The 25,943-nt window shown below is 45.2% G+C and overlaps 1 protein-coding gene across 5 annotated transcripts in view; it reads right to left on the bottom strand.

Annotated features, from left to right (window-relative positions):
- utrn (utrophin) overlaps positions 1-25,524 on the bottom strand; it is a 90,272-nt gene extending 64,748 nt beyond the window's left edge. For 4 of the 5 annotated variants that reach the window (XM_052053483.1, XM_052053486.1, XM_052053485.1 and 1 more), the window contains exons 1-36: positions 21,309-21,472; positions 17,029-17,090; positions 16,653-16,745; positions 16,093-16,170; positions 14,653-14,745; positions 14,315-14,487; positions 13,061-13,176; positions 12,801-12,967; positions 11,410-11,631; positions 10,799-10,980; positions 10,357-10,507; positions 10,100-10,219; positions 9,908-10,009; positions 9,640-9,747; positions 9,373-9,552; positions 9,035-9,192; positions 8,698-8,821; positions 8,529-8,616; positions 7,776-8,020; positions 7,469-7,628; positions 6,244-6,362; positions 5,239-5,376; positions 4,674-4,787; positions 4,378-4,533; positions 4,114-4,284; positions 3,784-3,990; positions 3,587-3,721; positions 2,807-2,956; positions 2,441-2,602; positions 2,141-2,272; positions 1,764-1,937; positions 1,479-1,634; positions 1,132-1,302; positions 659-838; positions 363-491; positions 97-267 (exon numbers count right to left, since the gene is read on the bottom strand). In XM_052053483.1, the coding sequence (XP_051909443.1) occupies positions 97-267; positions 363-491; positions 659-838; positions 1,132-1,302; positions 1,479-1,634; positions 1,764-1,937; positions 2,141-2,272; positions 2,441-2,602; positions 2,807-2,956; positions 3,587-3,721; positions 3,784-3,990; positions 4,114-4,284; positions 4,378-4,533; positions 4,674-4,787; positions 5,239-5,376; positions 6,244-6,362; positions 7,469-7,628; positions 7,776-8,020; positions 8,529-8,616; positions 8,698-8,821; positions 9,035-9,192; positions 9,373-9,552; positions 9,640-9,747; positions 9,908-10,009; positions 10,100-10,219; positions 10,357-10,507; positions 10,799-10,980; positions 11,410-11,631; positions 12,801-12,967; positions 13,061-13,176; positions 14,315-14,487; positions 14,653-14,745; positions 16,093-16,170; positions 16,653-16,745; positions 17,029-17,090; positions 21,309-21,387 (5,166 nt within the window). In that variant the 5' untranslated portion in view covers positions 21,388-21,472. Of the gene's footprint in view, positions 1-96; positions 268-362; positions 492-658; positions 839-1,131; positions 1,303-1,478; positions 1,635-1,763; positions 1,938-2,140; positions 2,273-2,440; positions 2,603-2,806; positions 2,957-3,586; positions 3,722-3,783; positions 3,991-4,113; positions 4,285-4,377; positions 4,534-4,673; positions 4,788-5,238; positions 5,377-6,243; positions 6,363-7,468; positions 7,629-7,775; positions 8,021-8,528; positions 8,617-8,697; positions 8,822-9,034; positions 9,193-9,372; positions 9,553-9,639; positions 9,748-9,907; positions 10,010-10,099; positions 10,220-10,356; positions 10,508-10,798; positions 10,981-11,409; positions 11,632-12,800; positions 12,968-13,060; positions 13,177-14,314; positions 14,488-14,652; positions 14,746-16,092; positions 16,171-16,652; positions 16,746-17,028; positions 17,091-21,308; positions 21,473-24,228; positions 24,357-25,096 lie in introns of those variants that run through there. The other variant, XM_052053484.1, reaches the window with a different exon arrangement.
- Positions 25,525-25,943: the final 419 nt, after the last annotated feature.

Below are 25,943 nucleotides of genomic sequence, written 5' to 3'. Positions count from 1 at the left end.
ATCAGGAATCCGATCCAAATTCACTTCATGTGCTGTATGAGATGTACATGATATTGAGTCGGTTTCTTTTTTTTTTTGAGGGGGGGGGGGTTATACCTGAGCAGTTTTGATGTGCTGCGAGACTTTGTCAAAGTTGCAGTTGAGCTCAGCCAGTTTGGGCTCCACCACGTCTCGGCAGGCACTTCCCCGGCTGGTCATCAGGATGACAGCCTGGTCCCTCACGTTGTCCACGCGCATCCCGACATCCTCCAATTCCTCCAACATGTTCTGATGACACAGCACACAATGGTTAAACACTAATATATTTGCAGTTCGTCGCTTGCGCTGCCGCCATGTCATAGATTTTTAAATGACTGTGTCACCTTGACAACCTTCTCCCGCTCGGCCAACTCTAGCCGTTCCGCCTCGTCCAGGTGGATCTGAGTCTGGTAGAGCCACGTGCTGATGTGAGCCAGGTTCTCGTCAAGGATTTCCACTTCGCTCTGGTGGCTCTGCATTAACAGATAAGCATGGTGAAGCAGCATGGGGCTCATAATCTATGATACATTTGTCCCAAGTAACTTTAAATCATTGTGAATTTGTGATCACGAAACGGCTCAATTTGGCGTCATACAATGGCACCTGCCCCTATTTTTCTTTTTAATACTGTTGCACCCACCAGCACAGCACTGAGCCAGTCCTCGATCCACGTGTGGACTTGGTTCCAGGACTCGTTCAGGCTGCAGAGTTTGTCCTCCAGTTGTGTCTCGCTGCCCTCCACCAGCGTCTGCAGCCCGCTGCTGGTCTCCGTCAAACTGGACAGCTCCTGCTGGCGGCGTTCGGATTCCTTCAAAAGGCCCTGGTGATGCCACAAAGAGCAGTTTTACGTTTTATGATAGTCATAAAAGCTGTATCTGTATTTAGAGAGATAACACCGGTGGTAAAGAAGGGAAGAAGTTCTCCTAAGCGTCCAACTGGCTTAGGGTGCACCCTACTGGCCAAGTGTGGAAAGACTAGGTTGCAGAGACTCGTTATATTAATTGACCTTCGATTATATGACCTTCGATTTGCTTTAAACTGACTAAAACTTCTAAAAAAAAAAAGATTCATAATTCCATAATAATAAAAATAATAAGAATAATTTGTCCTCACATTTGCCCAGCCAATCTCAGCATCGATGTCTGCCGGCATGTCGCCGCTGTTGTTCTTCTGCTGGAGTGCAGCCTCGCTGGTGGTCAGCCACTCTTGGAGGGCGGCGCTTTCCTTGTGGAACTTCTGCGACAGAGACAAGGCTTTTTCCAAGTCTTGCTTGCCCTCTGTTACCTACAAGAAAGAAAGAAAGAAAAACACACATTAGACCTTTTTATGCCTTACATTATATCATTTGCCTTCTATGTCAGTATTAAACTTTTTTTTTTTTAAATTAAATGTACATGATGTCTCTATGTTGTGGATTTCCACCTCGAGGGGTCTATATGGAACACAGGGGTTCACTGTACCTGCGCACCCAGGTCATTGTAAAGCAGTTTGAGAGCGGTCAGCTGCTCGTCCATGGCCTTGGGGTTCTCCGTCTGCTGTTTCTGCACAATCTGCCGACCCGTTTTTATCACCGTCTCCACCTCCAGTTTCACCTCGCTCAGCAGCTTGTACAGTTTCTGCACAATCACGAGAAAGAAAAATGAGCACGGGGAAACAACCTGTATAATAAACAGTGGTACCTTGACTTACAAGTTGAATATTTCAGAGTCCCGCTGTACAAAAAGTACTACGAATTCCTGTCTCACCATGCAGCCGTTGAGATGGGACTGGATCTTCTCCGGTTCCAAATCCCTGACATCCAGAACGTGCAGCTCGGCCTTGGCTCCGTCGAGAACCTTCTTGCAGTCCAACATGCGCTGCTCAAAGTTAGCAGGCTTCTGGAACAGCTGGTACTTTGTGGATATCTCTCGTAATTTTCTCTGCATTAGGAAATGAATGGAAGACATTTTTGGGGATGAATTTTAAAATGAGCAGTTACTGCCATTTTTTTTAACATATACACAATTTGCTGAGCACATGAGGAACTACCACCGTAGATTTGAGCCTCACTTGAAGGAATAAAAAAATATATACTGTATATGGTGTGACAAAAGCCAGCAGCGCCAGGAGGGCTCATTGTTACCTGAAGCTGATCCAGCATGGTGCCACCTTTAACAGCTTTGCCATCCGTGACCGGTGGCGGCAAGTTGGCCACGTTCCTCCTTCTCATCTCCTCCACCGTCACTTCATGGGTCGCAATTTCAGCACCAATGTCCTGCAAAAAAATGTATTAAAATTCAAACTTGTCCATCTTCAATTCTCATTTTATTCTACGTTGGAAGAAATCAATTCGTTGCACTCGGCTTGAGCTCAGCTTTCGCATATTTCCTCAAATATTGCATTTTCACTGTGGTGAGAAACGTCAGACACTTGCACGGCGTACCTGTGCCTCGTGCGGAAGCTGGAAGGCGTCGATGCGGTCGGTCAGGTAGGACGTGAGTGTGCGGTCCAGTTGAGAAAGAGACTCCTGGAGGGTTTGGAGTGCCTCATCATTCTCCTTCAGTGTGGCGAGCTGCTGCTCCAGGCCCGTCTGTCTGTTGACAGCCTGAAAACAATATTTCATTTAAACATGGTTCATTATGGTAGGAACAACATCCATGTTCCTACTTTCTATTAAGCTTGCCCTAATGAGGTTCTATGTTAGCGTTGTGCTTTTATACAATACGGTGCGTATGCTCTCCGTTAAACATATATAGAAATGTAGTGTTGTATGCCTATACTGTATAAAGCTAAAAAAAATTAAACTCACCTGTTGGTTTAGTTGCTCAAAGCGGGAATTGAAGGCCTGGAGTTTCTCACCGATGAGCTCATCCAGGATGCCGCCATCGATCAGCGTCTGACCAAGCTCTCGGATTTGCGTCCGGTTGTCCGCCGGATGACGGAGCACGCCCTCTAAACTCTGGCAGGTGATTGGACGCGCAAGTCGAGAGAGTGAGAAAGCCAGTGAGAAAGCTAGCAATTAAATAAAGAAGTGAGAGACAATCGGGGGTTCATCCTTTATGTGAGATCTTTGAGTGGACTGTTTTGTGTGTGTGGGAGGATCATTGTCTTCAAGAGACTTCATTACGTTTTTGAACAGTGCAGCAGCAGTGGAGGGTGAAGCACAGTGTGACGTTAAGTGACTTTGACAGTGATGCTGCGGGCAGGCTACAGATATAGCAACCAGCCAGACACAGGCTGGGAGCTCGGCTCTCTCTGTAAGAGTTTACACCAGGAAGACAAAAAGTCTTGGGATACACAAACTGAGACATTTTGGACAATTCTCTGCTATTCTAGTCATTAAGGCATTATTTGGATAGTGTGCGGTGGAAGACCACAAAATGTGCAGAACAATATAGACAGTCAACATCATTGGCATACAAATTCTTTATCTGACTAATATATGCACAGGAGTTGTGAAATGTCTTTATGTCTTCATGACGTGTGTTATACCGGTGATATTTTGTGACCGCGAGATCTTCATCTAAGTCATAAGACACAAATGAAGTAAACGGATGACAATGCGAGCGCGTCCGCGAGATGTTTGTACCTCGAGTGCTTCATGAACCACCTCTGTGCTCTCTGGTAGACTTTCCGTGGCTTGGACCTTCTCCTCCAAGGTGTTGAGCCAGGTTTGCTCAGTGTCCAAGAACTGCATCAGCTCCATCCAACACGACCACACCTCCTGCGTTACATGCAACGTTATAGGCTCTATTTCAGTGATTCCCAACCAAAGTGCAGATTTACCTCCAGGGTGTGGCACTTGCTCTTGAGGCGGTCGCAGAGCTTCTTGTAGTTCCCCAGAACGCCCTCCAGTTGTGCCGTCAGACCCTGCCCACCACTTCCTCCGGCTCCAACACCACCAAGGGGTGCCGTCTTGGATACCAACATGTTGATGCTGTCTTTCAGGATCTTCACTTTCACCTCCTTCTGTAGCACGTCCTCTTTAGCCCTCTGAATTGAGAGTCACAGCATGTTGGGGGGGAGGGGTTCGCATTTTTTTCCACCTAACGCGGAAGAGTCTGTAACGTATACCCAATGATAAACAGGTGGTCGCTGCACGCGAAAAATTGTTACCTTCATTTCATCCAGCGCCGTCTCGAGCTCCTCTGGACTCATATACTCAAAGTCCCTCATTAAAAACTCCTCATCCACTTGAGTGATCCACTCCTGCATCTCCGCCAAGTCTTTCTTCAGGTTCCCCTGCTTCTCCTGACTTTCTAATAAACGATCCTGCTGGCTCAGCAACTGCAAAACAGATGTAAGTTGATATTCCAAACAAATTCGGAAGGTTAGCAACTTGACCAATTTATGACCCAGCTGTAAGTAAAAAGTTTCTACCTGTTTCGAAAGTGATTCTAATCGACTTCTGAACTCTCCCACCGTATGCTGCCCCCACTTGGCCAGCCCCGGCACCGCAGCCGCCTGCACGGCGCTAACGTTTTCGTCCATTTGCTTCAACGCACTCTGCACGGACTCCATCTCGTTCACATAATCCTGCAACAAAGTTTACTTTCTATTGACGCCGTCAGATATGTCTTATTTAAACGTATGCATATTAGTGGCCTGACATTAGTAGCATGCAGTAGATCTGTGTTCCTCATATTGTGTCAGCGCAATGAGTGTGTTGTTCTGACCTTGCAGTGACTCAATTCTTCCTGTAAGCTGTGCGTGTCAGTCGACCTTGTTGCATCTCGGGACAAAAGCTCCTGAACCGCCCCCAACCAGCGTTCAACCTCCGCCATCCGCACCTGAAGGCAACATTATAATAGGATTGTACAATATTACCACAACAGGAAGCCCCTCTTTTATGAAGCGATTGTGTTCTTTTTTTTAACGGCCTTTTGCAGTCCACAGGCAAGTTTGAATTTAGAGTAAGATGCCTGCAGCAAAATACCACTGGAAGTGATGCAGCGTAATCCGAGTAATATTAGTTGTTCCTTAGAGAGGACAAAAAATATATGCCTGTGTGTAATTACAGTAAACCCAAAATGGGAGTAGAAAATAAACACCTTGAAACAAGCACACCGTGACTCTTATATTTGTGTATTTAGTAAGACTAAACCTGTTGCTTGTGACAACTATTTAGAAAACAATGTTTTTTTTACATGGCTTGTGTATCGCAGGTGGTCCTGGAACCAATGCAATAAACGAGGGCTCACTGTAATAAAAAAATAAAAATAAAAAGATGTGGTATTCTACCTGATTATCCTTCATGCTTCCCAGGATGCACTTAAGTGTTGCCAACTCCTCCCGGGCCTTGGTGGACAGCTGAGTCCATCTTTGCTGTTCGGCGGGATGGGAGGCTTTCTGCGTTTGTTCAATATCCAGACACAAACCCTAGAGGGGGAAAAAAAGTTTCAATAATTAACTTAACAGCACATTGTTTTGCTGCAGCTTGCCTGCTTTACATAAATTGAATATGGTTCTTTAATTTCACGTATTCCAGAGCTCCAACTATTTGTATACAAGCCATTAAAAAGTCAATTTGTCATTACATGTCCCTTTCAATAATTTTATCTGGAATTTTATACTACTGAAGCTAATCACTTTGCCTTGAGACACTCCGTGTTCTGTCATGTGACTTGATATTGTTGTGTTTCCTTGACACTGGCATGCGTGTTGCATGTCAGTACATGGTGCTCAGAATGGGACACAAACCCCCACCTCGCTGCCCCTGCCGCCATAACAAGAGCTCAGACTGAGCCGCATTCCAATGCAGGATAACAAGGGAAGGGGGTTTAAAAAAAAATTATGTAAAATTTAAAAAGGAGAGATTACCCTATCTACAATCTAGAAGTGTACAGACTGAAATTTCAGTGCAAATGTGAAAACAAGTAACTGCCAATTATATAGTTTATAACTTGGAGGGGGAAAAAAAAAAACGTCCCTGCCTGGTTCCCCTTCCTCCATGTTACCGCTAATCCTGTTCTAATTTGGGCCAATTTGAAACCATAACCATCCAAATTCAGCATATGGTGAGACTGAAAAAAAAGCTTGCAGTGCATAGCAGCTGGCACACATTTTGTGGAACTCTGTCACCTTGGTCATAATGTGAAAATTCATTCAACAAGCCAGATGTTCTGCTAATCTCTAACCTATGTAGCCATTGCATAAACGTCATTGTAATAAATCACAATAAAAACAGCAGCATTTGGGCGGGGTGAAGAGCACATTTTAAAATTGCTCAATTTCAACTTTACTCACCTGTGCTCGCTGCACCGCCGCCTCCGCGGTTGCAACGTTGCTGACTCCTCGTCTCAGTGCGGCCAGCCTGGTCTCCAGCCCCTCCACCAGAAGAGATCCAGCCTTGATGGCCTCCAGAACTAGAAATTAGATGAAAGCGTGGAGATTCACATTTCTGCTTTACCACCACATGGGGGCAGCGAGACGTTTTGAGTAGCGTGTACAGGTGAGGTTTCCCATCCTATTTTATGTTTGACAACTTGTATATTTAACACAGCCCATCATTACGCTGCTAAGGAGACAACATAAAACACAACCCTCCCTACTATTTGAAATGATGACATTCCTGTGCCCTTCTTGTTTGTCTTCACAACTTGTCTTCCTCCTTACCGAATCATTAGCTGATGATTTCATACTTGAATTATGTGACAGTGTTTACAAGCAGCGCAGCCATGAAGCAGTCGCGCCGGAATTGTGCCAAGAAAGGACGTGAACAAAGGCGCTCAAATTCTTATGTATTGGGATTCAATCTATTTTGGAAAGGGGTTATAACATTGTTCAAAACAAAGTGAAGCAATATGAACATTTTCCAGATGGACCCTACATAGAGCGATGACGGAGCCAACGAGCAACAAAAAAAAAAATCCAGAGCAAAAAGAGAACAGATTTTCCGTGGCTCTTATCCAATTCTCTTTGCTTGAGCGCAAAAGAAGAATGCAAGCACACACCTGGGCCTGAGGTCTCCGGGTCTCACCTTACAAAATCAATGTAGTGGAGCCTATCATTTACGGGACGTCACATTGAAACACATGCTACGCTTTTGAAAGTTTTCTTTCTTTCGATTAGGGATTCTGCCAAATGTCAGCAGTCTGGCAATCAATTACAGGATTCAGTACTATACTGTATGTCCAAACAAGAACCATATGGTTTGGGAATGAAATCCCTGCTGTTTGAAAAGACTTAATCGATGAAAAAATCAATCAGGAATTAGCGTAGATCCCTTAGTTCATTCCTGAATTTTCATTCATTTTTACTGGTTTTATTTTGCAAAGTTCCTGGTAGCACCACTTTGGATCAGACTCGTTTATCTTATAAAAGAGCACGTAGTCAAGATGCAGACTGCTACGTGAGCTTCTCTCCGGAGCTTGTGTTATATTTTCATCTTTTATATGACATTAGGTGGCTGATTTCATGTTGTAACTCGTGGCAGTTTGAATGTCACATGCGTGAGGGGGCAGGGGGGTACCTTGGCTGGCCTCCTGCTGTTTGCCCTCGAGTCGCTTTAAAGTGGAGGCGTGATGTGCCGACACCCCCACGGTCTTGTCTTTTAAAGAAGGCAGCGACTCCACATCTGCACAAATCTGTTCTAACTGTGTACCCAATGCACTGAGAGGGACCAGTCGGGACTAAAGGGACACACACATACACACAAAGGGGTCATGAAACTTGGATTCAGGGTTATAATAATTATTATTATTACGAATGGCAGGTGGCCTCTGAAATATATCCCGGATTTGAAAAAAAAAAAAAAAAAAAATCGAGGTTTCCTGTACCTGACATTCTTCACCCAGGCTCCTGAGTTGGTCGCTGTCACACTTTTCGACGGCGGAAGTGGAGTCCAGCCATCCATCCAGTTCATCCAAGGCCCGATCTAGTCCTGCGAGCTCGGCCAACAGCGCCTTTAACCGAGTCTGGGCGTCCACTCTGTCGCGGGCCGCCTGCAGCTCCTTCGCGCACGCATCCAATTCGGTCTGGATCAAATCGACGTCCGCCCGCACGGAGTCCATTTGCACGCCCTCTGAAGGCGCGCAGGAAAAACAGTTAAATAAGTCAATTGACACAATTTTAAGTGTCTTTGTGCTCCTGAAAAAAAAGGACATCACAACAGTGGGACAATTTAGAATAGATAAAAATTGAAAACAATAAAAATGTAATCAATATGAAGTATGCATAAAACCTAAAAAAATACAAATCTACCTGCAGTATATAAAACAGAACTGAAAATGTGAACAACAAATTAAAGCAAATACATTTATTTTGGATGTTCTATTATGTTTACACATTCCGATAGTCTTTTGAAAATGGCCATCAAATCATCATAAACTGGAGATCAAACTCCAGCGGAATGACGTGAAAGAAGTGTGACAGAAAATGAGACAGTCTGGGGAGGGCAGATCAATTTAATTGATTTTTTTCAATAGATTTTGTTCTGGACCCTCTGTATTCCTTTGAAGCTGTCAGGCAAAGATGTTGAAGGGTACAAATTCCGTATTGATCTGTTGAAAGTGACAACTTCATCACAATACCTCTCTCCAATTGCTCCATCAATCCTTGACCTTCTTGGATCACTTGACCGATGGCAGCCTCCTTTGCTTGGAGTTCCACCTCATGAGCCTAAAAAAAAGCCCAAAGAGCATGTTTAACTGTCACGTTCCAACATGTCATAATCCTATCTTGCAGTCTGCCTCCTCCAACCTTGAGTTTTTCCTGCACATCCTGCACATCGGTTGCCGTGTCCGGTTGCGCGGAGGATATCGTTTGCGCGGCCGCCTTCCAATTTTTGATCCAGCTCAGATGGTCGGAAAGTTTATTTTCAAACCTGCCATATTTGGGCAACAGGTCTCAGAATCACAAAACACACTTTATATCACCTACCACAACCTGTACTCCATTTATACCATATATCTACATCACATATGTGTTGTTGCGGCTGGTCTGGCATGACTTTCTGACAATCAATCAAATCAACGAAAGTTACACTGAGTCAACCCCCCCCCCCCCCAAAAAAAAAACACAACCCTCGAGCACTTACGCCCTCCTGACTTCTATGTCCGTCTCCACCAGTCGTTTCTTGGGAGGAGCAGGAGGGGCGAGTTCCTGGTCGGTGGCCGAATCACCGGCGGCGATTGTCGTCATGACGACCGCTTCATCTACCTGAGTCATCCCCGCGTCAGTCACAGCTTCCATCACCTTAGTAGAGAGTGAGTCCATTAGTGAGTAAGAGCTGATTTTGCTTTTGCATTGGTCACTATGTAACCAATAGATTTTTTTTTCACAAGTCACACCAAAAAGATAATCAAAACACTTGTTAAGATGGGTCACTTCTCTCAAGGAACCATCATACTTAATGCAAACAATTGTTCAGCCGACCTGGAAGGAGCAGTCCTCCAGCCTTTGCACCAGCTTGTCCCATCGATGGGCCAAATCTTCAGCGTCCGCCTCAATGGTAGCGGCGGCCTCGCCGCTCCGTATTAACGACATCACATCCCGGCCCGCGTCGGAAAGTTGGTCGAGGGTCCTCTTCTTCTTTTCCATATCCTCCTTGAGAATCTAAACGTTTTCAGAACACGGCAATCACAAGGGACAGCCGGGTGAACCCGCAGGTGGCCTCTGGCAAAGAGCTCCCTCTTTACTTACAGCTAATTGCCGCGCTTTTGCGTTGATTTCGTTTGGATTCTTAAAACTGCTTCGCTGCACTTCACTCAAGGCCTCTTCTTTTTCTTCCAACCATCCTCTAAATAAACTCTGCAGAAGTGAAAGCAGATATGGTGCTTGAGTCGACGAGTGTGTTTAAAATGCACATTTATTACCGCAGAGTTTGCCCATCGTGTTTTTTTTTTCATGGAAATATGTGCCTTGGCGCAGAAATGTTTGGAAACAATGTGAAATAGAAATTGTGTTCTACCTGATCCGACACCAGCTGCTGCCACACCAGGAAGACTTCCTGTAACTTGTGCCACCTCTCCTCTGTCCAGCGACAAACGGCTGCCCAGCGTTCACCCAAAGACTGAAAAAAAGCATTCGTGAAGTGAGGCTGCATTCAAATCTGGCTGACACTTTTTTGACACCTGACAGCAGAAGTCTCAGACCGACTTACTTGGAGCTGCTCTTCCAGGAGGGCAGTGGCGCTCTCGCCACTGTTCTCATCCACAACCACCACCATGTGCGTTAAGGAGTTGACCTTCACCTGCTCAGCCTCCAGGTCATTCTGAAGCTCCTGAGAGGAGAAAAAAAATTGTGCTCACTAGTAAGACAGTTGATGAAAGTAGAGCTAAATTGTGCAGGTTTTCAGCAATGATCTGCATTCAGGTCTGGCAATCAATTCCACGTGTGTAAAAAAAAAGGGTCTTTTACTTTATGCTGCTCGATTCGTTGCTTATAGTCGTCAATGTCTTTTGCCGGCGACTCGGTCTCGATCTTTCTGATGCGGTCTTCTGTGCGAGTCAGCCAATCAGAAAGCTGCTGGAGTTGCTGCTGTTGGAGCTCCATCAGGACTTCGTGGAGCCTAAAACATTTTTTTTAATGCGTGAAAAAGGTGAGTGTGTGTCTTTGAAGCATTTGACAAGTTCATAACAGACTGACTGCTGCAAGCCTTGGGGAAGGGGAGGGCGGGGCGGGGGGGGGTCTCACTGCTTATCAGTTTATCAGTTGTCACCGTCACATTGCTTGCAGCCTTGCACATTCCTCACAGATGAAAGCCCGAAAACATCTGAGGTCAGAGCTCAGACCCATGACCTCTATCCTGCGGCGCATGTACGCTAATCGTTAAAAATGGCTTCAAATGGTGACGCTTTACCTGGCTTGGCGGTCCATGCTGGCCACGCGTAGGCTCTCCCAGCGGGAATTCAGCAGGCTCATCTGCTCCCGTATTTCATCTTCCACCTCTTCTGACAGGCTGCCCTGGGCGATGAGTTGATTGCCGGCTTGCAGGACGTTGCCCACGCTGCTCTGGTGAGCCGTCAGCTCCATCATGAAGTCCTTACGAAGTTGACAAGAGTCAAACGGTCACAATTTGCCAGGGAAATGAACTCGTTGCTGACAGGCCTGAGAGCAGTGTTAGACTTGACGAGTTTAATGACAAGTTTGAATAGTCAAATAGTCATGAAAATGTCCTTTTCGAAGTTTTGGTGTAAAATTACAGTCAAGTAGTGCAGCATTATTCGGTACCATTTTGTTGAGGAAAACATTTTTTAATACCGCTTATTTTATTCAGCATCAATTAATCATTAATTTAAGCCACACCCAGAAATATCAGGAGAACTGTAATGGTGAAACACAGTTTTAACGTTATTGACAAGTTGAATTCAACATGATCAAGCTAACTAGCCTTTGAGCTTTCTACTATCCCAGATGTCTGCTATAAGAGAGACCCCACCTAAGTGATGCCCCTTTCCCATCCCCTCTCACCTCGTGCGTGTGAAATTGCTCTTTGACACCCTCCACATCATCCAACACCTCGTCCTGGATCTGCAGGGTGTCCTCGGCTGACAGCAGCCAGGTCAGGACCTCCTCCAGGGTGGTCTGGTAGGTGTCTAAGTCGGCTTCCAGCATGCCGCCCTCCATCTCCCCTTCGAGCTCCGACAGGGCGTCAGGGGTCTCTGGCCGGGGGTTGCTGCCAGAGTCCTTCAGCTGCATATTGTGAGAAATATGAGGACCCATTCATAAGAATCACCTTTGAACTGATTGAGATTTTGTCATATACAAGCCCCTGTTTTGTTTTGCTTTTTGTTCAATTACAATTAAGTGGCCAGTGGGACTGAGGGGATGATTTTATATCTGGCTCACTTTTTATTTGACTTCTGTTTCTCGTATGGCAATGGTGTCTAATCAGCTACTACTGCATTTTAAAATACTGTAGAAGCATCGGTTGAAAGGAGGGAGAGGCTGGAAGTGACTGTTCTGAGGCATGCGGCGCGACCTGCCCTGCAGTTACGATTAAGAAGTATGCAGGCCTATTATGGGACACTGGGAGGTGGCTGCCGACTTGCAGGGCAGGTCAAGCTGCAATCGGTCCCGCTCGGTCGCAACGAGACGACACTCTAGATGCAAAAAGTATTGGTCACTCAACAATGAAATCCATGGCAGACATTTTCTGGTTGTCAAAGTGAAGAATGATTCACTTGTTCACATGCAATGACTGCGCTTCCAAAAATGTCACAAATCCGGAAAAATCTTTTGCATGAAGTCACAAGGCAAAACCTTGCATCATAAAAAATGGGGGAGGGCACCATTCCAAACAAAGAACCTCTATTCTGCATCCCCCGCATGGCTACAAAAGCAGCGGCATTAAACATCATTTCCTGTGGCGGGAGGAAGCGTGCCAGGAAAATACCCCCCCACCTCCACCCCACACACACACCAGGCCAATCAGATGCGCAAAAGTTTTCCATCGCTTCTTCCAAGGTGTGAAATGTGAGGCCAGAAGCAATGGATAAACCCTAAGAGGTGCTTTGGGGAGTCACAGATGTGACAATGTAAGCACAGTATGTTGAGCCCCCATTTATGGTGGGGGGATACGTTCCAGACCCACTCAAAACCTTTTCTTACCATTTTACCTCTGCTACACACTTTTAACACATTTCAACCTTAAATTATGCTGAATCTCTTCGAGGGGGCCTCAGTGCTGCCTGGCAGCTTGCAGCATATTAGGATTGTAAACACTACTCTACAACTCGTTTAAAAAAATTAAAAAAAACTATGGCTGAAGAACATGCGATACAGTCTGGGCACGCTACATCCGGGGGAACACTATAGTGTTTAAAAGTCTTTAAACAACATGCTTTGTTGTCAGGAGTTACCTGTGCACCGAGCCCTGGACATGAATCTTCAGTCTCCACTTTGAATCTGCGCGGCAGCGCCTCCACTTCTCGGATGGACTCCATGTTGACATCTTTGGGTAGCGCCGCGAACAGCGATGTCACATACAGGAGGATGGATTTCTTATCTGGCAACTGCACAGCCACGTCTAGAAGAGAACAGGTTACGCGCTGTGAAGATGGCAGAAAAAACACAGGTGGGGTATTTCGTAAGAAACGCTTGAAGAGTGGAATGGGCTCACCTTCAGGATCCAGTAGCCTTTCGATAGCCAGCTGGTCTTTTGCTACAGTGAAGGCATGCTCCAGACGCTCAACAGGCCTCATTTGGACAACACCATCCCAACTGAATGCATTTGGCCTCCATATGAAATGGCAAATCAATCCAAATTTAGGATCCAAGTATTTCCCCACATACACAGAACATATCAACATGGACCGGATTTACAGTATGGAGTTAATGCTACCCTAAGAGAAAAGACGATGTGGGGGGAGGTGAGGGGAGTGTGGAATGTACGGGATCAGTGATCCACATCAACCCTGGCCCGTGTCTAAACCAACACTAGCCTTTCTCACAACTCAAAAGTCCCCAGAGTGTGTGTGCAACAGTTAAGGACAAGGGTTACAGAATGAGGCGGGGTGGGCTAACGAATACCCCTGATGCATTTTTGAAAGAAAAAAAAACCTAATAATAAGCATGCTCTAAAAATTCAAATTATCTGATTTTTTTTTAAAGGGTCAAAACAAAATAAAAACAAATCCATCCATCCATCCATCATCTACCGCTTATCCGGGGCCGGGTCGCGGGGGCAACAGCTTTAGCAGGGAAGCCCAGACTTCCCTCTCCCTAGCTACTTCTTCCAGCTCTCCCCGGGGGATTCCGAGGCGTTCCCAAGCCAGCTGGGTGACGTAGTCTCTCCAGCGTGTCCTGGGTCTTCCTCGGGGTCTCCTCCCGGTGGGACATGCCCGGAACACCTCACCAGGGAGGCGCTCAGGAGGCATCCGAATCAGATGCCCAAGCCACCTCATCTGGCTCCTCTCGATGTGGAGGAGAAGCGGCTCGACTCCGAGCCCCTCCCGGATGACCGAGCTCCTCACCTTATCTCTAAGGGAGAGCCCGGACACCCTGCGGAGAAAACTCATTTCGGCCGCTTGTATCCGGGATCTCGTTCTTTCGGTCACGACCCATAGCTCGTGGCCATAGATGAGGGTTGGGACGTAGATCGACCGGTAAATTGAGAGCTTCGCCCTTTGGCTCAGCTCCTTCTTTACCACGACAGACCGATACAACGTCCGCATCACAGCAGACGCTGCACCGATCCGCCTGTCGATCTCTCGCTCCCTCCTGCCCTCACTCGTGAACAAGACCCCAAGATACTTAAAAACAAATTGTTATTTAAAAAAAAAAAAATCCCAAACGCTGTTGTATATCGCCAGCACTAAGCGGGAACGAGGTGGATGAAGTTGCCATGACGGCAATTGAGGGGCACGCTCCTCACCTGAAGTGATGCAGGATGGCGTTAAGAGCCAGACCGTCGGCCCAGCTGGTGGTGAAGTTCAGCACGTTGACCTCCGGGTAAGCGCGGGTGGACTGGCGTACCCAGCTCAGCAAGATCTTCTCACTGTTGGTCTGCTGCAGGCTGGACATGACATCCTTCATGATGTCTTTCACCTGTGCACATGATCAAGATGAATCACACAAAACGTGCATGTCAGATTGCATCCACTATTGAAACCCTTCAACTATCATGTAAAATGACCCCCCCATTAATCTCCGGGGTATGTTCCAGGCCCGACAGTGTAGGTCCACATTCAGATTTTGAACGCCTGTGCTCACCTGCCAGTGAAGAATAATGCTCCAGATGAGTCCCAAAGTGAGCTTGTGGTTCCCATCAACAATGTCGGTTCCGCCAATATTCACCAGATCCACCTGACGATCCAGACAAACACCAATTATTATTTGGGGACAGATATGATTCGTAATAGGGTTACGGGTTATAAATATAATTCGGGGTATGACTCAAAACATAAAGCCGAAAACAACATAACATGATCTGACAAGTCTGCTAGCTTGATGCTAACACACAAACCAAAACAGTACAAACAAGCTAACAAAACTATCACTGATGTCACGGTAGGGTTACACATTTTTCAACACAAATAATGCAAGTTAAAAACATGGAATCAAACTGCATCTTGCTGAGCAGCTGTGACCATCTTGTTTTTGTGTATAGATATATGCCTTTCGGGCGACTGATTAGCACGTCCGCCACACAGTGCAGAGGTGAACGGTTCGATTCCGGCTCCAACTTTCCTGTGGGGAGTTTGCATGTACTCCCCGTCCCTGCGCGGGTTTTCTCCGGGTACTCTGGTTCCCTCCCACATTCCAAAAACATGTATGGCTGATTGAACACTCTGAATTGTGCCTCGGTGTGAGTGTGTGCGCGAATGGTTGTTCATATATGTGTGTACTGCGATTGCCTGGCAACCAATTCAGGGTGTACCCCACTTACTGCCTGAAGACAACTGGGATAGGCTCCAGCACGCCTACGACCTTCGTGAGGATAAGCGGATGAGAAAATGGATGGATTAATGGATATATGCCTTTATTATAGTGCTCGCTTGTGGCCAAGGACCAATGCTATGAATGCACGAAATCAGTGTGCGCAAACTATTAAATTCTTCACATTTCATTTAATTATGTCATTACTCTATGTTCTTAGAAAAACAATACTCAGTGCTACTTTTTTTTGGAAAACATCCTCCAAAAAAACAAGAAGATGGAACGGATTAATGGTGTTTAAATTCACTTCAATGGGTAAGGATGATTTGCGATCAAGAAGTGTGAGCACAAAAGAATTAAACTCAAGCCAAGGCACCACCGCAGAAATTAGAGCACGGCTACGCTGGACTTATTTGGACAGGATCAAGATGAAGCAAGGGCCGCGTGAGGTCATGTGTTTTGCTTGGTGACACATCGCCCTACCGCGGAGTCCACCTTTCATATCCCATTTCTGCTTCCAATTAGCTTCATTCTTCCGCTTCGCTTGCATCTCTCGCTCCATGTCCTTATATGTCTCACAGAAAAATGGCAACTGGGAACTCTCCAGGCCACATAGACAGGGAAGGAGGACATTTCATTTCAATTTGGGTCTTTTCACGCTTGGAAAGAGACCAGCGTCGCCTGTCTAAAATCATGTTGAGCAAAACAGCTGCCATCCGTGCGAACCCTTTCGACTTTCAATGCCCCCCCCAAAAAAAAGGTCAGCACTCTCACATTGTTCTGATGCAGAACTTGAAGCACTTTGTTGACGTTGTTGAGCGCGTGTACTCTGGTGGAGCCTCGTTCTTTGGTCTGAAGAATAAAAATCACAGCACAATTAAGGATGATTGATTCGAGCACAATGCCCAGGAAGTCTTGGAAGAATCCCACATACTGTACATTCAGAGGAAATGATGGCAAATGGGACGGTCGGTAATAGACATTGTCAATTGCAACCACTCACAGTCAACGTTACAATGTGAGCTACTACTTGCTCGGAGAATCAATGCCTTCACTTGAGAACTTCGCGGAAAGAATGCCGGGGCCTGAATAGCAAGCAGCTGCAAATCTTTTATGAGACACTACGCTGACTGACAGAATTGTCGATTTATTGTTTTTCAGGTATGAAGAGATTCAACGTATTACGCGCAGAGAGACTGGCTTTTTCTGCAGCTGCAGGTACCCAAATGGGAGCTAGACTGGAAGGATTAAGAGCGGGAACTAAAAGACAATGCCGGTAAAGACTCCCTAAACAAATGGGCTAGGAGTTTTTTTTAAACGTTCAGGTAACTGACCAGGACATGGCCAGTGAGGCCCTCCAACAGGTCAAGCAGCTTCCTCCCATCCCTCAGGTCGGAGAACATGTCCTTGATGGCCGTTTTACCCTCCTAGTCGGATGACACACAGAAAAACATCCACTTAATTACTCTCAGGGCCCAGAATATGCTCCCAAAAAATTATTGCTGGCTAAGGCCCGTGACCCTCATGTGGACAAGTGGTGCACAAAATGAATGGATGGATGCTATGAAGGTAATGTTGAACATGAAAAAGAAAATCACATTGTAGATTAAAAAAAAATAATAATAATAATAACCTGAATTACAGGATCTAACTTGTGTTAAGTAAACAAACAAAAAATAAAAATAAAAGGTATTACAGTACAATTTTTACCTTTGAGAATTGTGCATTTATCCACTTGGTGAATGTTTTCTTCTGCACCAAATCATGTTCATCTGTGGGAAAGAAAAAACAAAAGAGGCTTTTATTTAACATTGGATTTAATTATGGTATATTTTAGTGGTCCTTGGTCTTAAAAAATGTTTTAAGAAAAAAAAAAAAGGAAGATGACCACAACTGTCTCTTGCTAATTCATTACACGCCATAAAAGCTCCAGCCTGGAATAAAAGCACACATGAAGATGAAATCCAAACTGCCATTAGTAGTGAATAACCACGCATTCTCCATCAGGAAATCATTGGCGCTTTTACTTCTGTTGAAGTGAATCCTTCCTATGCACAATTCATGTGGTGCATTCAAAAGGAAAAAAATGTTAATTAAGTTTTATATGTGATGGGGAGAAAAAAACTTGGAAAGGGGGTTAGTGGAAAAAAGAAAAGTGTATGAGGTTAAGTGGCACTGTCGTGACACGGGCCGCTGCGTAAAAACATCACGAACCGAACAAAAGGTCAGAGGTTATGATCATCGAGCCCCCGCGGTTGTCTGCTTCTTTGTGTCCGTGTGGCCACTTGCTGGCTGGCTGGAAAAATAACATACCACGTGGAGGCCAAGGATGGCTATTCGGCCACGGTTATCTTGGCTCCAACTCATCGCCGTTAACTTTTCTCCCGGGACCATCCATCTTGCCGCCTTCGCGGCACAATAACGCCAATTCATACGCGCCTGCTCCTCACCGGTTTTGGAGTATCAAACGGCTGGAAAGCTCAAGGTGGTATTGTGTCGTGTGGAGACTCCAAGGCGAGTGTATGTAAACAACATTGAAGAGACATTACCCAGGTCCTCTTTAGTCACTTTACTTATGGCTGCTTACATATTGTATGTACAGTCAAACGAGAGCTTGAGCCAAGCCTGTAAATAACATACTGCACCACTTAGCTTTGACACTTATATGACTAATAAAACATTCAGAGGCACGGCTAAAATAACCAGGTGCGCTTCTCTTCAGTGGGCAATGGTTGGCGATTCGAAAACCAAACGTTTTAGAAAACTATGCTTCAAAAAGGTTGAACCACTGAGGGCCAGCTAGTTAATTTTTGATTGACACAGTCACCCCGACGTGCTGCCAATGTGTACAGCAAAAGTCTCTGGTCCTCTTCGATTGGCCAAACAGGAAGTTGAGATTGCATCGATGCCGCGTAATCCCTCTGGTGTATTCCCACGGCTCACTGGGCACACACGCGGCCTCGGTTTACTGGATGTACACACGGAACAATGCGTTTCCGCTGACGAGGCAACTTTTTAGTTGCTCACGTGACACCGTTAGAATGTTTTCATCTCAATACTGTACTACCGTCAGAATTCGCAGCGGCTTTGCAAATGCTGGCAGCTACTTGGGGGGGAAAAAAAAGATCAGTTGGGTCAGTTGGTGGAAATCAAGATCATAGATTAATAAAAAAGTAACAGGAAGGACACAAAGGATATGTTTCTGTCTCTGCGTACATGGCTCACAGAAGGTGAGGGATATTGGACTTGCATACAAACATTAGCTTAGTAATTAGACATTGCTAGCGAGGGAAAAATTAACAAAACGTCGCAGCTGTAAGGAATGCAATTCGTATACAAAAGGATCTCCTGTAATAAAAACTATTAGATTGGTCCCACTGCTGCTCTGCCGTTCTTTTTTTTTTCAAAGATAGGTTACATAATCCACCCTGAGAGAATTGCGAGCGTGAGGGATTCACCCGTGAGCAAACTGCACCACAAAAATAAAAAATAAAACGTCACACAGGAACCCTAAAACAGTTGGCTGGAAACACACACACCCGTGACCTCGGGGCAGGAAGAGCCGAGGTGGAAATCAAACACACGACACTGGTTTCCACGGCAACCCCACATTGTAAACACGGATGAACAAACAAGGGCAATTTACAAGCCAGGCCACGCTTCCTAAGTTCACATGGTTCCAACCCGGTGATTGTCCTAATTGAGGCTTTAACAAAATCCTGCCTCCCAGTGACCACAGTTAACCCATTAACACATGATCTCCATCCACTGGGTTGAGGGGGGACGGATGTTATGCAGTTCTCATTTTTCAAGTCAACAGTATTTATAGAGCACTTTCAAACAGCCATCACTGCATACAAAGTGCTGTACTTCAAGGGAAGATGTTCTCCCTGCCCAGGATGAACTTCACCTTGACAGTCAACAGTCCACACAATGGCGGTCTTCTAGTCATCTGTTCATTGTGCGTCACTAAACTAACCCCTCCCGGAAACAAAAGCGCTTTCACCAAACAACTCACAGCGGAGATGAACTCTCCCTTTTGCCTGTGTAGGATGCGAAGAATGCACAGAATTCGCAGAATTCCCAAATGCATTCCTCCCTCCTCGCCTCCAGTGGTCACTTGTCTCAGCTTGTCCCAGCCGGCCCGTCCGTGCCTTGTTGACATGCTTTGACTCGCCAAAGATCTGGGAACTTGTAAGGCCAGAACCTTTCATTGTCATCAAAACCGTCATCTCCAGAGAACCGCTGAAAAACACCAAGTAGGTGACGCATGCAACAAATCGATGGCGTTACATTCCTACTGCAGCATCATAAATTCATACTTTAGTCGGAAGGCAACATAGCCTACGCAAAACATTTATTTGAAAGAAAAGAAAAGTGGACTGAGTACCAGGCCTTGTGAAATGCCACCTGTTTTCTACAGTGAGCCATTGTGACATTTACGTAGGGCACGGGTGCCCCACCTTTTTTTTGTTTTGTCTTTTTTTTAACTGAAGATCTACTTTTCAAGCCAAACAACTTCCGCGATCGACCGTTACCGCTCGTGCACGTATACTCAAATGCGTGTGTTGGCGCACATGTGAATGGGTGCGCTCACGAGTGCGATCCATTTTTTTACAGCGGCGACGTAACACAAATTTGCTCCCGGAATGTGTTTGTTAATCACAAACCTACTCTGACTTACTAGTAAAGTCATAATAAGTAAATATTATTACGCCGTCAACTTTACAGGGTTATCGCTGTGCACAGACAACCTTGTGAGGAGTTCTGAGGAACTGCAGAGCCCTGACCTCAACCTCATCAAGCACCACGTTAGAACTCTTACATTCCGGTATATGTCGAAAATCTTCCCAGAAGGCTGGAAACTTTTGCAGCTCCAACTAACAGGGCGACAATGGAATCACTGGAGCAATTACCCAAACAGCGAAAGCTAACAGCAATAAAATAAAATAAAACCTTGCTTAGAGTTCTCCCGTTGAGTCTGAGCCCACGTTCTGCCATCTTTTGAACACAGTTCACTCAAATCAGTCGCCACAGACTCAAAGAAATGTCAACATTCCAACCCGCGTGCTCTCCCTTCTACTGTTTCTTAGCCAGACAGCAAAGGAAGGACCAGAAGAATGCAGCAGAGGCACAACAGAAAAGAACAGGACAGAGCAGGCCAAGGGTGGGGGAATCATGATGCATGGTGGAACAGCGGGGGGGGGGGCATTAACACAGATAAAGTCAGTGTTCAGACCCACCCCAGCATGTAAGAGTGATGGGATGACAGATTACACATTCAGAAACAACACGCTAACCTTGCATAGTAGTACCTTCACTTATGAGTCCGTCCCCCAGGTTTTTCCAAGTTAAAAGATATCCATTTGTCAATTTTATGTCATATTTGTGCTCACTTGATAAGTAGGCGTGCTAAAAGAAAGGCTTGGGGGGATGCCTGAGTTCGCAAATGAGAGGGGTCGGCTCACCTAGCTTAATACCTGGCTACATTGTTAGCCACTCTGTGTTGAGTGACTCGGCGTCAGTTGTGGCAAGCGGTGGATGAGGGAATATTTGCTCGTGTTTATCTGTTCCCTTTGTTCAATAAAGAGCTTGAAAGTGGACTGGGGGCTGTGTCCATGGGGGGAGCGCCGGTATGCTAAATTTGTTTAGCTAACAATGACTACTGTACTGTCAACGTGCAGTTGTGTAACATTAGGCAGTTTGACATGGTACAACAAATCATGCATATTTTATTATTCATGTTTGTGGCATAAAATAGAAGTATTTTATGATCTTTATCATAAATTTAACGGCGGTATACAATGTGTTGGTGTCTTTTTTTTGTTGGGCCCGGGGAGCATCCAACTTTCTAACTCGGGTCTTGAGTTAAAACATTTCGGATAACTTAACTAAGTTAGCCGAGTCAACCAGATTTGTTTTTGCTTCAAGCGCTCGTCAGGACATCAGATTGAAATGGATAAATTGCTCCATTTTAGCCTTGCACTTACCGACAGGGAATATTTCAGCCTTGCGTTTCCTCCTGAAAAAGTTGCGTTTTCTCCATGACGTCCACTTACTGAAATTCATCTCACAAAAAGTAACGAAACAAACAAATGCAGATGATGAAAACAGTAGGGTAGCAGGCGACGGTAGGACAGTGCAAACCAAAAGAGGAAGTAGGAGGTGTGAGAGTTTGTTCTTTTTTTTTTATATAGGTGCTTTGAGTTAGGGTGCTGTTCTGCTTCGGCTGCTGTGCTGTCACACACATGCGCAGGCTCCACATACCCACAAACATTCGATGGGTGGGTGAGAAAATAAAGTCGTATAAGGCTCGGCAAAGAAAACATGACGCAAAGGGACTTGGTCCCAACATCCGGGACACTGCACCAACACTCTTTATTAAAAGGAACAGCTCAGAGGAGAAACTGAACAAACGTTTCCCGCAGTGAGAGTGAAATGGAAAGCAAGGGAAGTTCAGTTTTCCTGTGTTTTGTATTCTCTCTTTCTTTCCTCGACATGGAGGAAGTTAACGAGGAAAATCATCCGGCTTTAGTGAACCGATGTCCTAAAGAAAGCAACAAGTATGTGCTTGCAGTCCCAGCTGAGGAGTGAAAGTGAGCAATGACACTGGACCAAGAAGCCCAGGGACAAAAAAGGGAATTTCCACTGGACTGAATTAGTCATGCTGCTGCCGAGAGGCTTCCCATACCTCCATCATTCCGTCCTGGAATCGCCCTCTTAAACAGAGCTGGTTTACACTCAAATTGATAAAAAGGCCGAACTTAACACCTGTCATCTGTCTATCAAATACGACTACATCATCAAGTATATTTTGTATGCCTTCACAAATACAAAATATGGTAGCTGGAATATCCCTACCAGGACATCACGGGGCATAAAAACATGAAACTGATTTCATGGCATGACAACGAGGCACTCTAAAGTGACCATGCCACAGTGAAGCCCCTGTCCACATGCTGGACACATTCTAAACGATGATCTTTAAAACCAAGGTATGTACCAAACTGTGACATTGACCCCTCGCAATTATCAAGACAATTCAAGACCATAACACAAAAAAATGACTGCCATGAACCAACTGTTCTTTAGTGTACTTGCACGCACGCACACATCAACAATTGTTCAACTTTGACAATCAAACGGAAAATGTCACTGCAGATGGTTTCGATACTTCCAAACTGTCACTGCAAGAGAGCACACAACACACACACACACACATACGCAACACACACCAGCTGGAATGCATCCAATTACATGATCCACCCAAGTCATCACAAAACTTGACGCCACACCCTCCATTCGGTGACAATCACGTTCTACTCGGCGGCGGCGGTGGCATCCTCATTCGTTTCACGTCACGCCCTAAAGTGCAAGCAGATGGTCAAAGGCATGTAAGACGATGACGATGAAAACGTGGAAAAGCTGTGCGGGAACGACAGACCAAGTAACGAGTAACGAACAGGAGAGAGAAAGGCAAAGTGTAAGCATTGGGGCTGGGGGGGGGGGGTGATATTTGACCTCTCACATTTGTCTTCACTCAGGAATGAGCAGAGCGGGCGTGGGGTTACTAACGCAGCAGCATGTGGCAAACTGTACCCTATCGAAGCCAATTAATTCAACAGTTAGCCCTCATTACCTGATGTATCGTGGGATTGAATAACAGATTGACATGCGGCAAGTGTGTAAATGTTTTCTGAACTGGAGGGGGCTCGTCTCAGCTGCGAAAACATCCGGCCCACCTGCCGGCCACACATGCCGTTTCTCAGCATCAACCTTAAAAGCTTGTGTTAGTAACACTTTTTAAAAATCTCTTAGTTGGTACGTGAGCTCTGCATGCAGTGCGATTTAAAGCCGTTTCCTATGACTGAACCAAAACTTCACGTAATCCCCCTCACACACGCAGTACGAGACCTGCAGCATAGTAAAACTTTTCCTGTATTTTTTCCATGTGTTTTGGGGGTCGATGACGAAGCTACATGCCAAATTCCCCCCCCCCCCATAACATTATGCCATAAAAAAAAAACATTACTTTGGGAGGGTGGGGGGTAGTGTTGCTAGGTAACTTGAATCTTTGCAAGAGCGGAGCCATTGTGGTTTGGACACAGACGTAAATTACAAACTGCGACGGCACAGTGGAATTCCTGGCGCGGGATCAGCGAGGCAGGGCAATAGGATAGGAAAGTAAAACTAGGAAGGGGGGGAGTTGCGAAAATATGCAAATTTTCGTTGAAGTGGTGACTTTCTATTCATTGCACATATGAAGAACATTAGAACCACATTGCGTCACTGTCCGTGCTCCGTTCCAAATATGGTCATGTTTATATTCATCAGTATTATTTGATCTGGAAGACATCATCTGTTCAAATTGGACGCACTTATTCACCAATTTACGGTGACGAAAATAGCCGGAGAGCAACGACAATAACTCTTGAACGCCCAATTGGCTGAGAAGGGCGCGCCTCTCACTCGGCGAGAGCTGTGCCTCATTATGGTGCTTCAAGATTGTACTTCTGGGTGTTATTTTGACCCATTTAACTCGTTTGACTTCTTTTTCCACTTGCGCATAGTGCCACTTGTATTCATTCCTTGAAAAGGAATTCTTTGACTCCGGTGTGGAATGATCCAAGCGGGAAGTGATCAAATGGTAGCACCTTTTTTTTTTTGGCATCTGACCATTCTCGATTGATCACATTTAGGTGACTTTCTCTTTGTCCTTTCCAACAAGTATCTCCGGTTGTGCCTCCAAAACTGCTCTTCACTACTGGCTCGACGCTGGAAAGTGAAACTATCCAAACCCACCCAAAGAATTTTGAAGATAATTGCTTAAAACCTGCCACAGTTGAGAACTCTCAATAAATTAAACAATATAGCATCAAAACTGACCCCTACACCAATAACTGAACCTACCTGATCGCGACTTGATGATGTCACTGAACTCCTCGTTGGCACCGCCTTCCGCAAAGTCGCCGAGTGATGCCATGGTTGCAAATCAAGCCCGGCGAGCGTGGCTTTGCTTGTTCAAGGCAACGCTGCACCTGTAAGCGTCAAGTCAATGTTCAATGTTTGCATAAAACTCACTCAAATCACATATTTCCGTAACATTGACACAGACATCAGTGAGGGGGAATCATTTTTCACAGAGATGCATACAATACTCGCTGTATTGTATGCATCTCTGTGAAAAATGATTCCCAAAATATATATATAATGTACAGTGTTTGTGACTTGTCCGACACAAAAAACAGCAAATATCAGTCTATTTATATACAGACATAGTGATGTACTGCAGAAGGAGATCTCAGCTCTTCAAAAAGGCAATAATAATATTACAGTACTCATTCGCTTACCTGGGTTTTTTTTGTTTGTTTGTTTTTAGTGTGTTCAATAAATTGAGTCTTTAATTTTCAAATTGGCAAGGGCTAAAAGGATCATGAGAGGGAAGAAGCATGATGAGCTTTCATATCAGTGATATTCTCTCCCATGATTTTAAAAGGGTAAATATTCTGCAGGAGCCAGAAGGGTGTTGTTACCTGTTAAGTATAAACACCTTCACCTGAGGATGTGTTTGTGTGTGTGTGTGTGTGTGTGTACTGTCTCTTTAAATCAGTCACTTTTCCAGTTCCTCTTCCATTAGGTTTGACCAAAAAAAAGACAACACAAAGTGAGGAGACGCAATCAAAACGTTTGGAAATGACATTCTAAAACTTTGACTGACTTTTTTTCTGATTTATGCTAGCAATGTTATATTTAGCATATCGATCCCAAGACAACTCACCTCTGCTGTCAGCGGGAGGAATTAAGGGAGACGTGCGCCGCCTCAAAAAACAAGTCCAAACCGTCCGAATAGAGCCTCAAAGTGACAAACCGAATCATGGAAACCTTAAAAGTAGATTACGTTAAAGAAAAGCTTCAGACTTTCAAGGTACAACGTACTCTCTCCTGAGAAAATTCATGAGAAAACTCCCAACATAGGTCCAGTGCGAGAATCCACAAAATGCGAGGAAAAGTCTTAGTCGGACTTTTCTTTTTTTCGTGGTCGAGGTAAAATCCAACCGTCGTAGTCTTGTACCCACGCGACGATATGTCCTGTTTGAAAATGTGAAAGATTGTTGAAGTGCGTGAAAAACGTGGAATGTGTAGGGGAGTCAGCCGCGAGTCACAACTTTGTTCCTGGTGGTGTTTTTTTACCGCTTCTGTGGCCAGTGGTTGTCAAGTTACATTGTGAGGAGTGGAGAAAAGCAAAAATGCTAATCGTTTTTCAAAATAAAATGTTTTATGTCGCTTGATGGGTGGGGGGTAAAAATTTGGAAGCACGCTTCAGTTTCATATTTTATTTCATTTAATACCTACGGTCGTGTTTTTTAACCCTTACTTTGAAATCCAAACAATAACTACTCACTGGGGATCTAGTTCAAGCCTCATAATGTTCCTTTTATGTTGAAATATAAAAACAGCAGACTTGTTTCTCAACAATGGGCGCTTTGATGCTCTATCCTCAGCGCCCCCCCCCCTCCCCAACCCCTACTTTGCTGAAGTTTCCCGACGCCACGATGGAAACATGGCGCGATATATGTCACGTGAACTAACATTAACCAATCCATTAATTGTAATTATTATTTTTT

The sequence above is a fragment of the Hippocampus zosterae genome, chromosome 19 (assembly GCF_025434085.1).
Source record: "Hippocampus zosterae strain Florida chromosome 19, ASM2543408v3, whole genome shotgun sequence".
NCBI lineage: Eukaryota > Metazoa > Chordata > Actinopteri > Syngnathiformes > Syngnathidae > Hippocampus > Hippocampus zosterae.
Note: the sequence above shows the minus strand (reverse complement) of the source record. Positions and strands in the feature narration are given on the sequence as shown.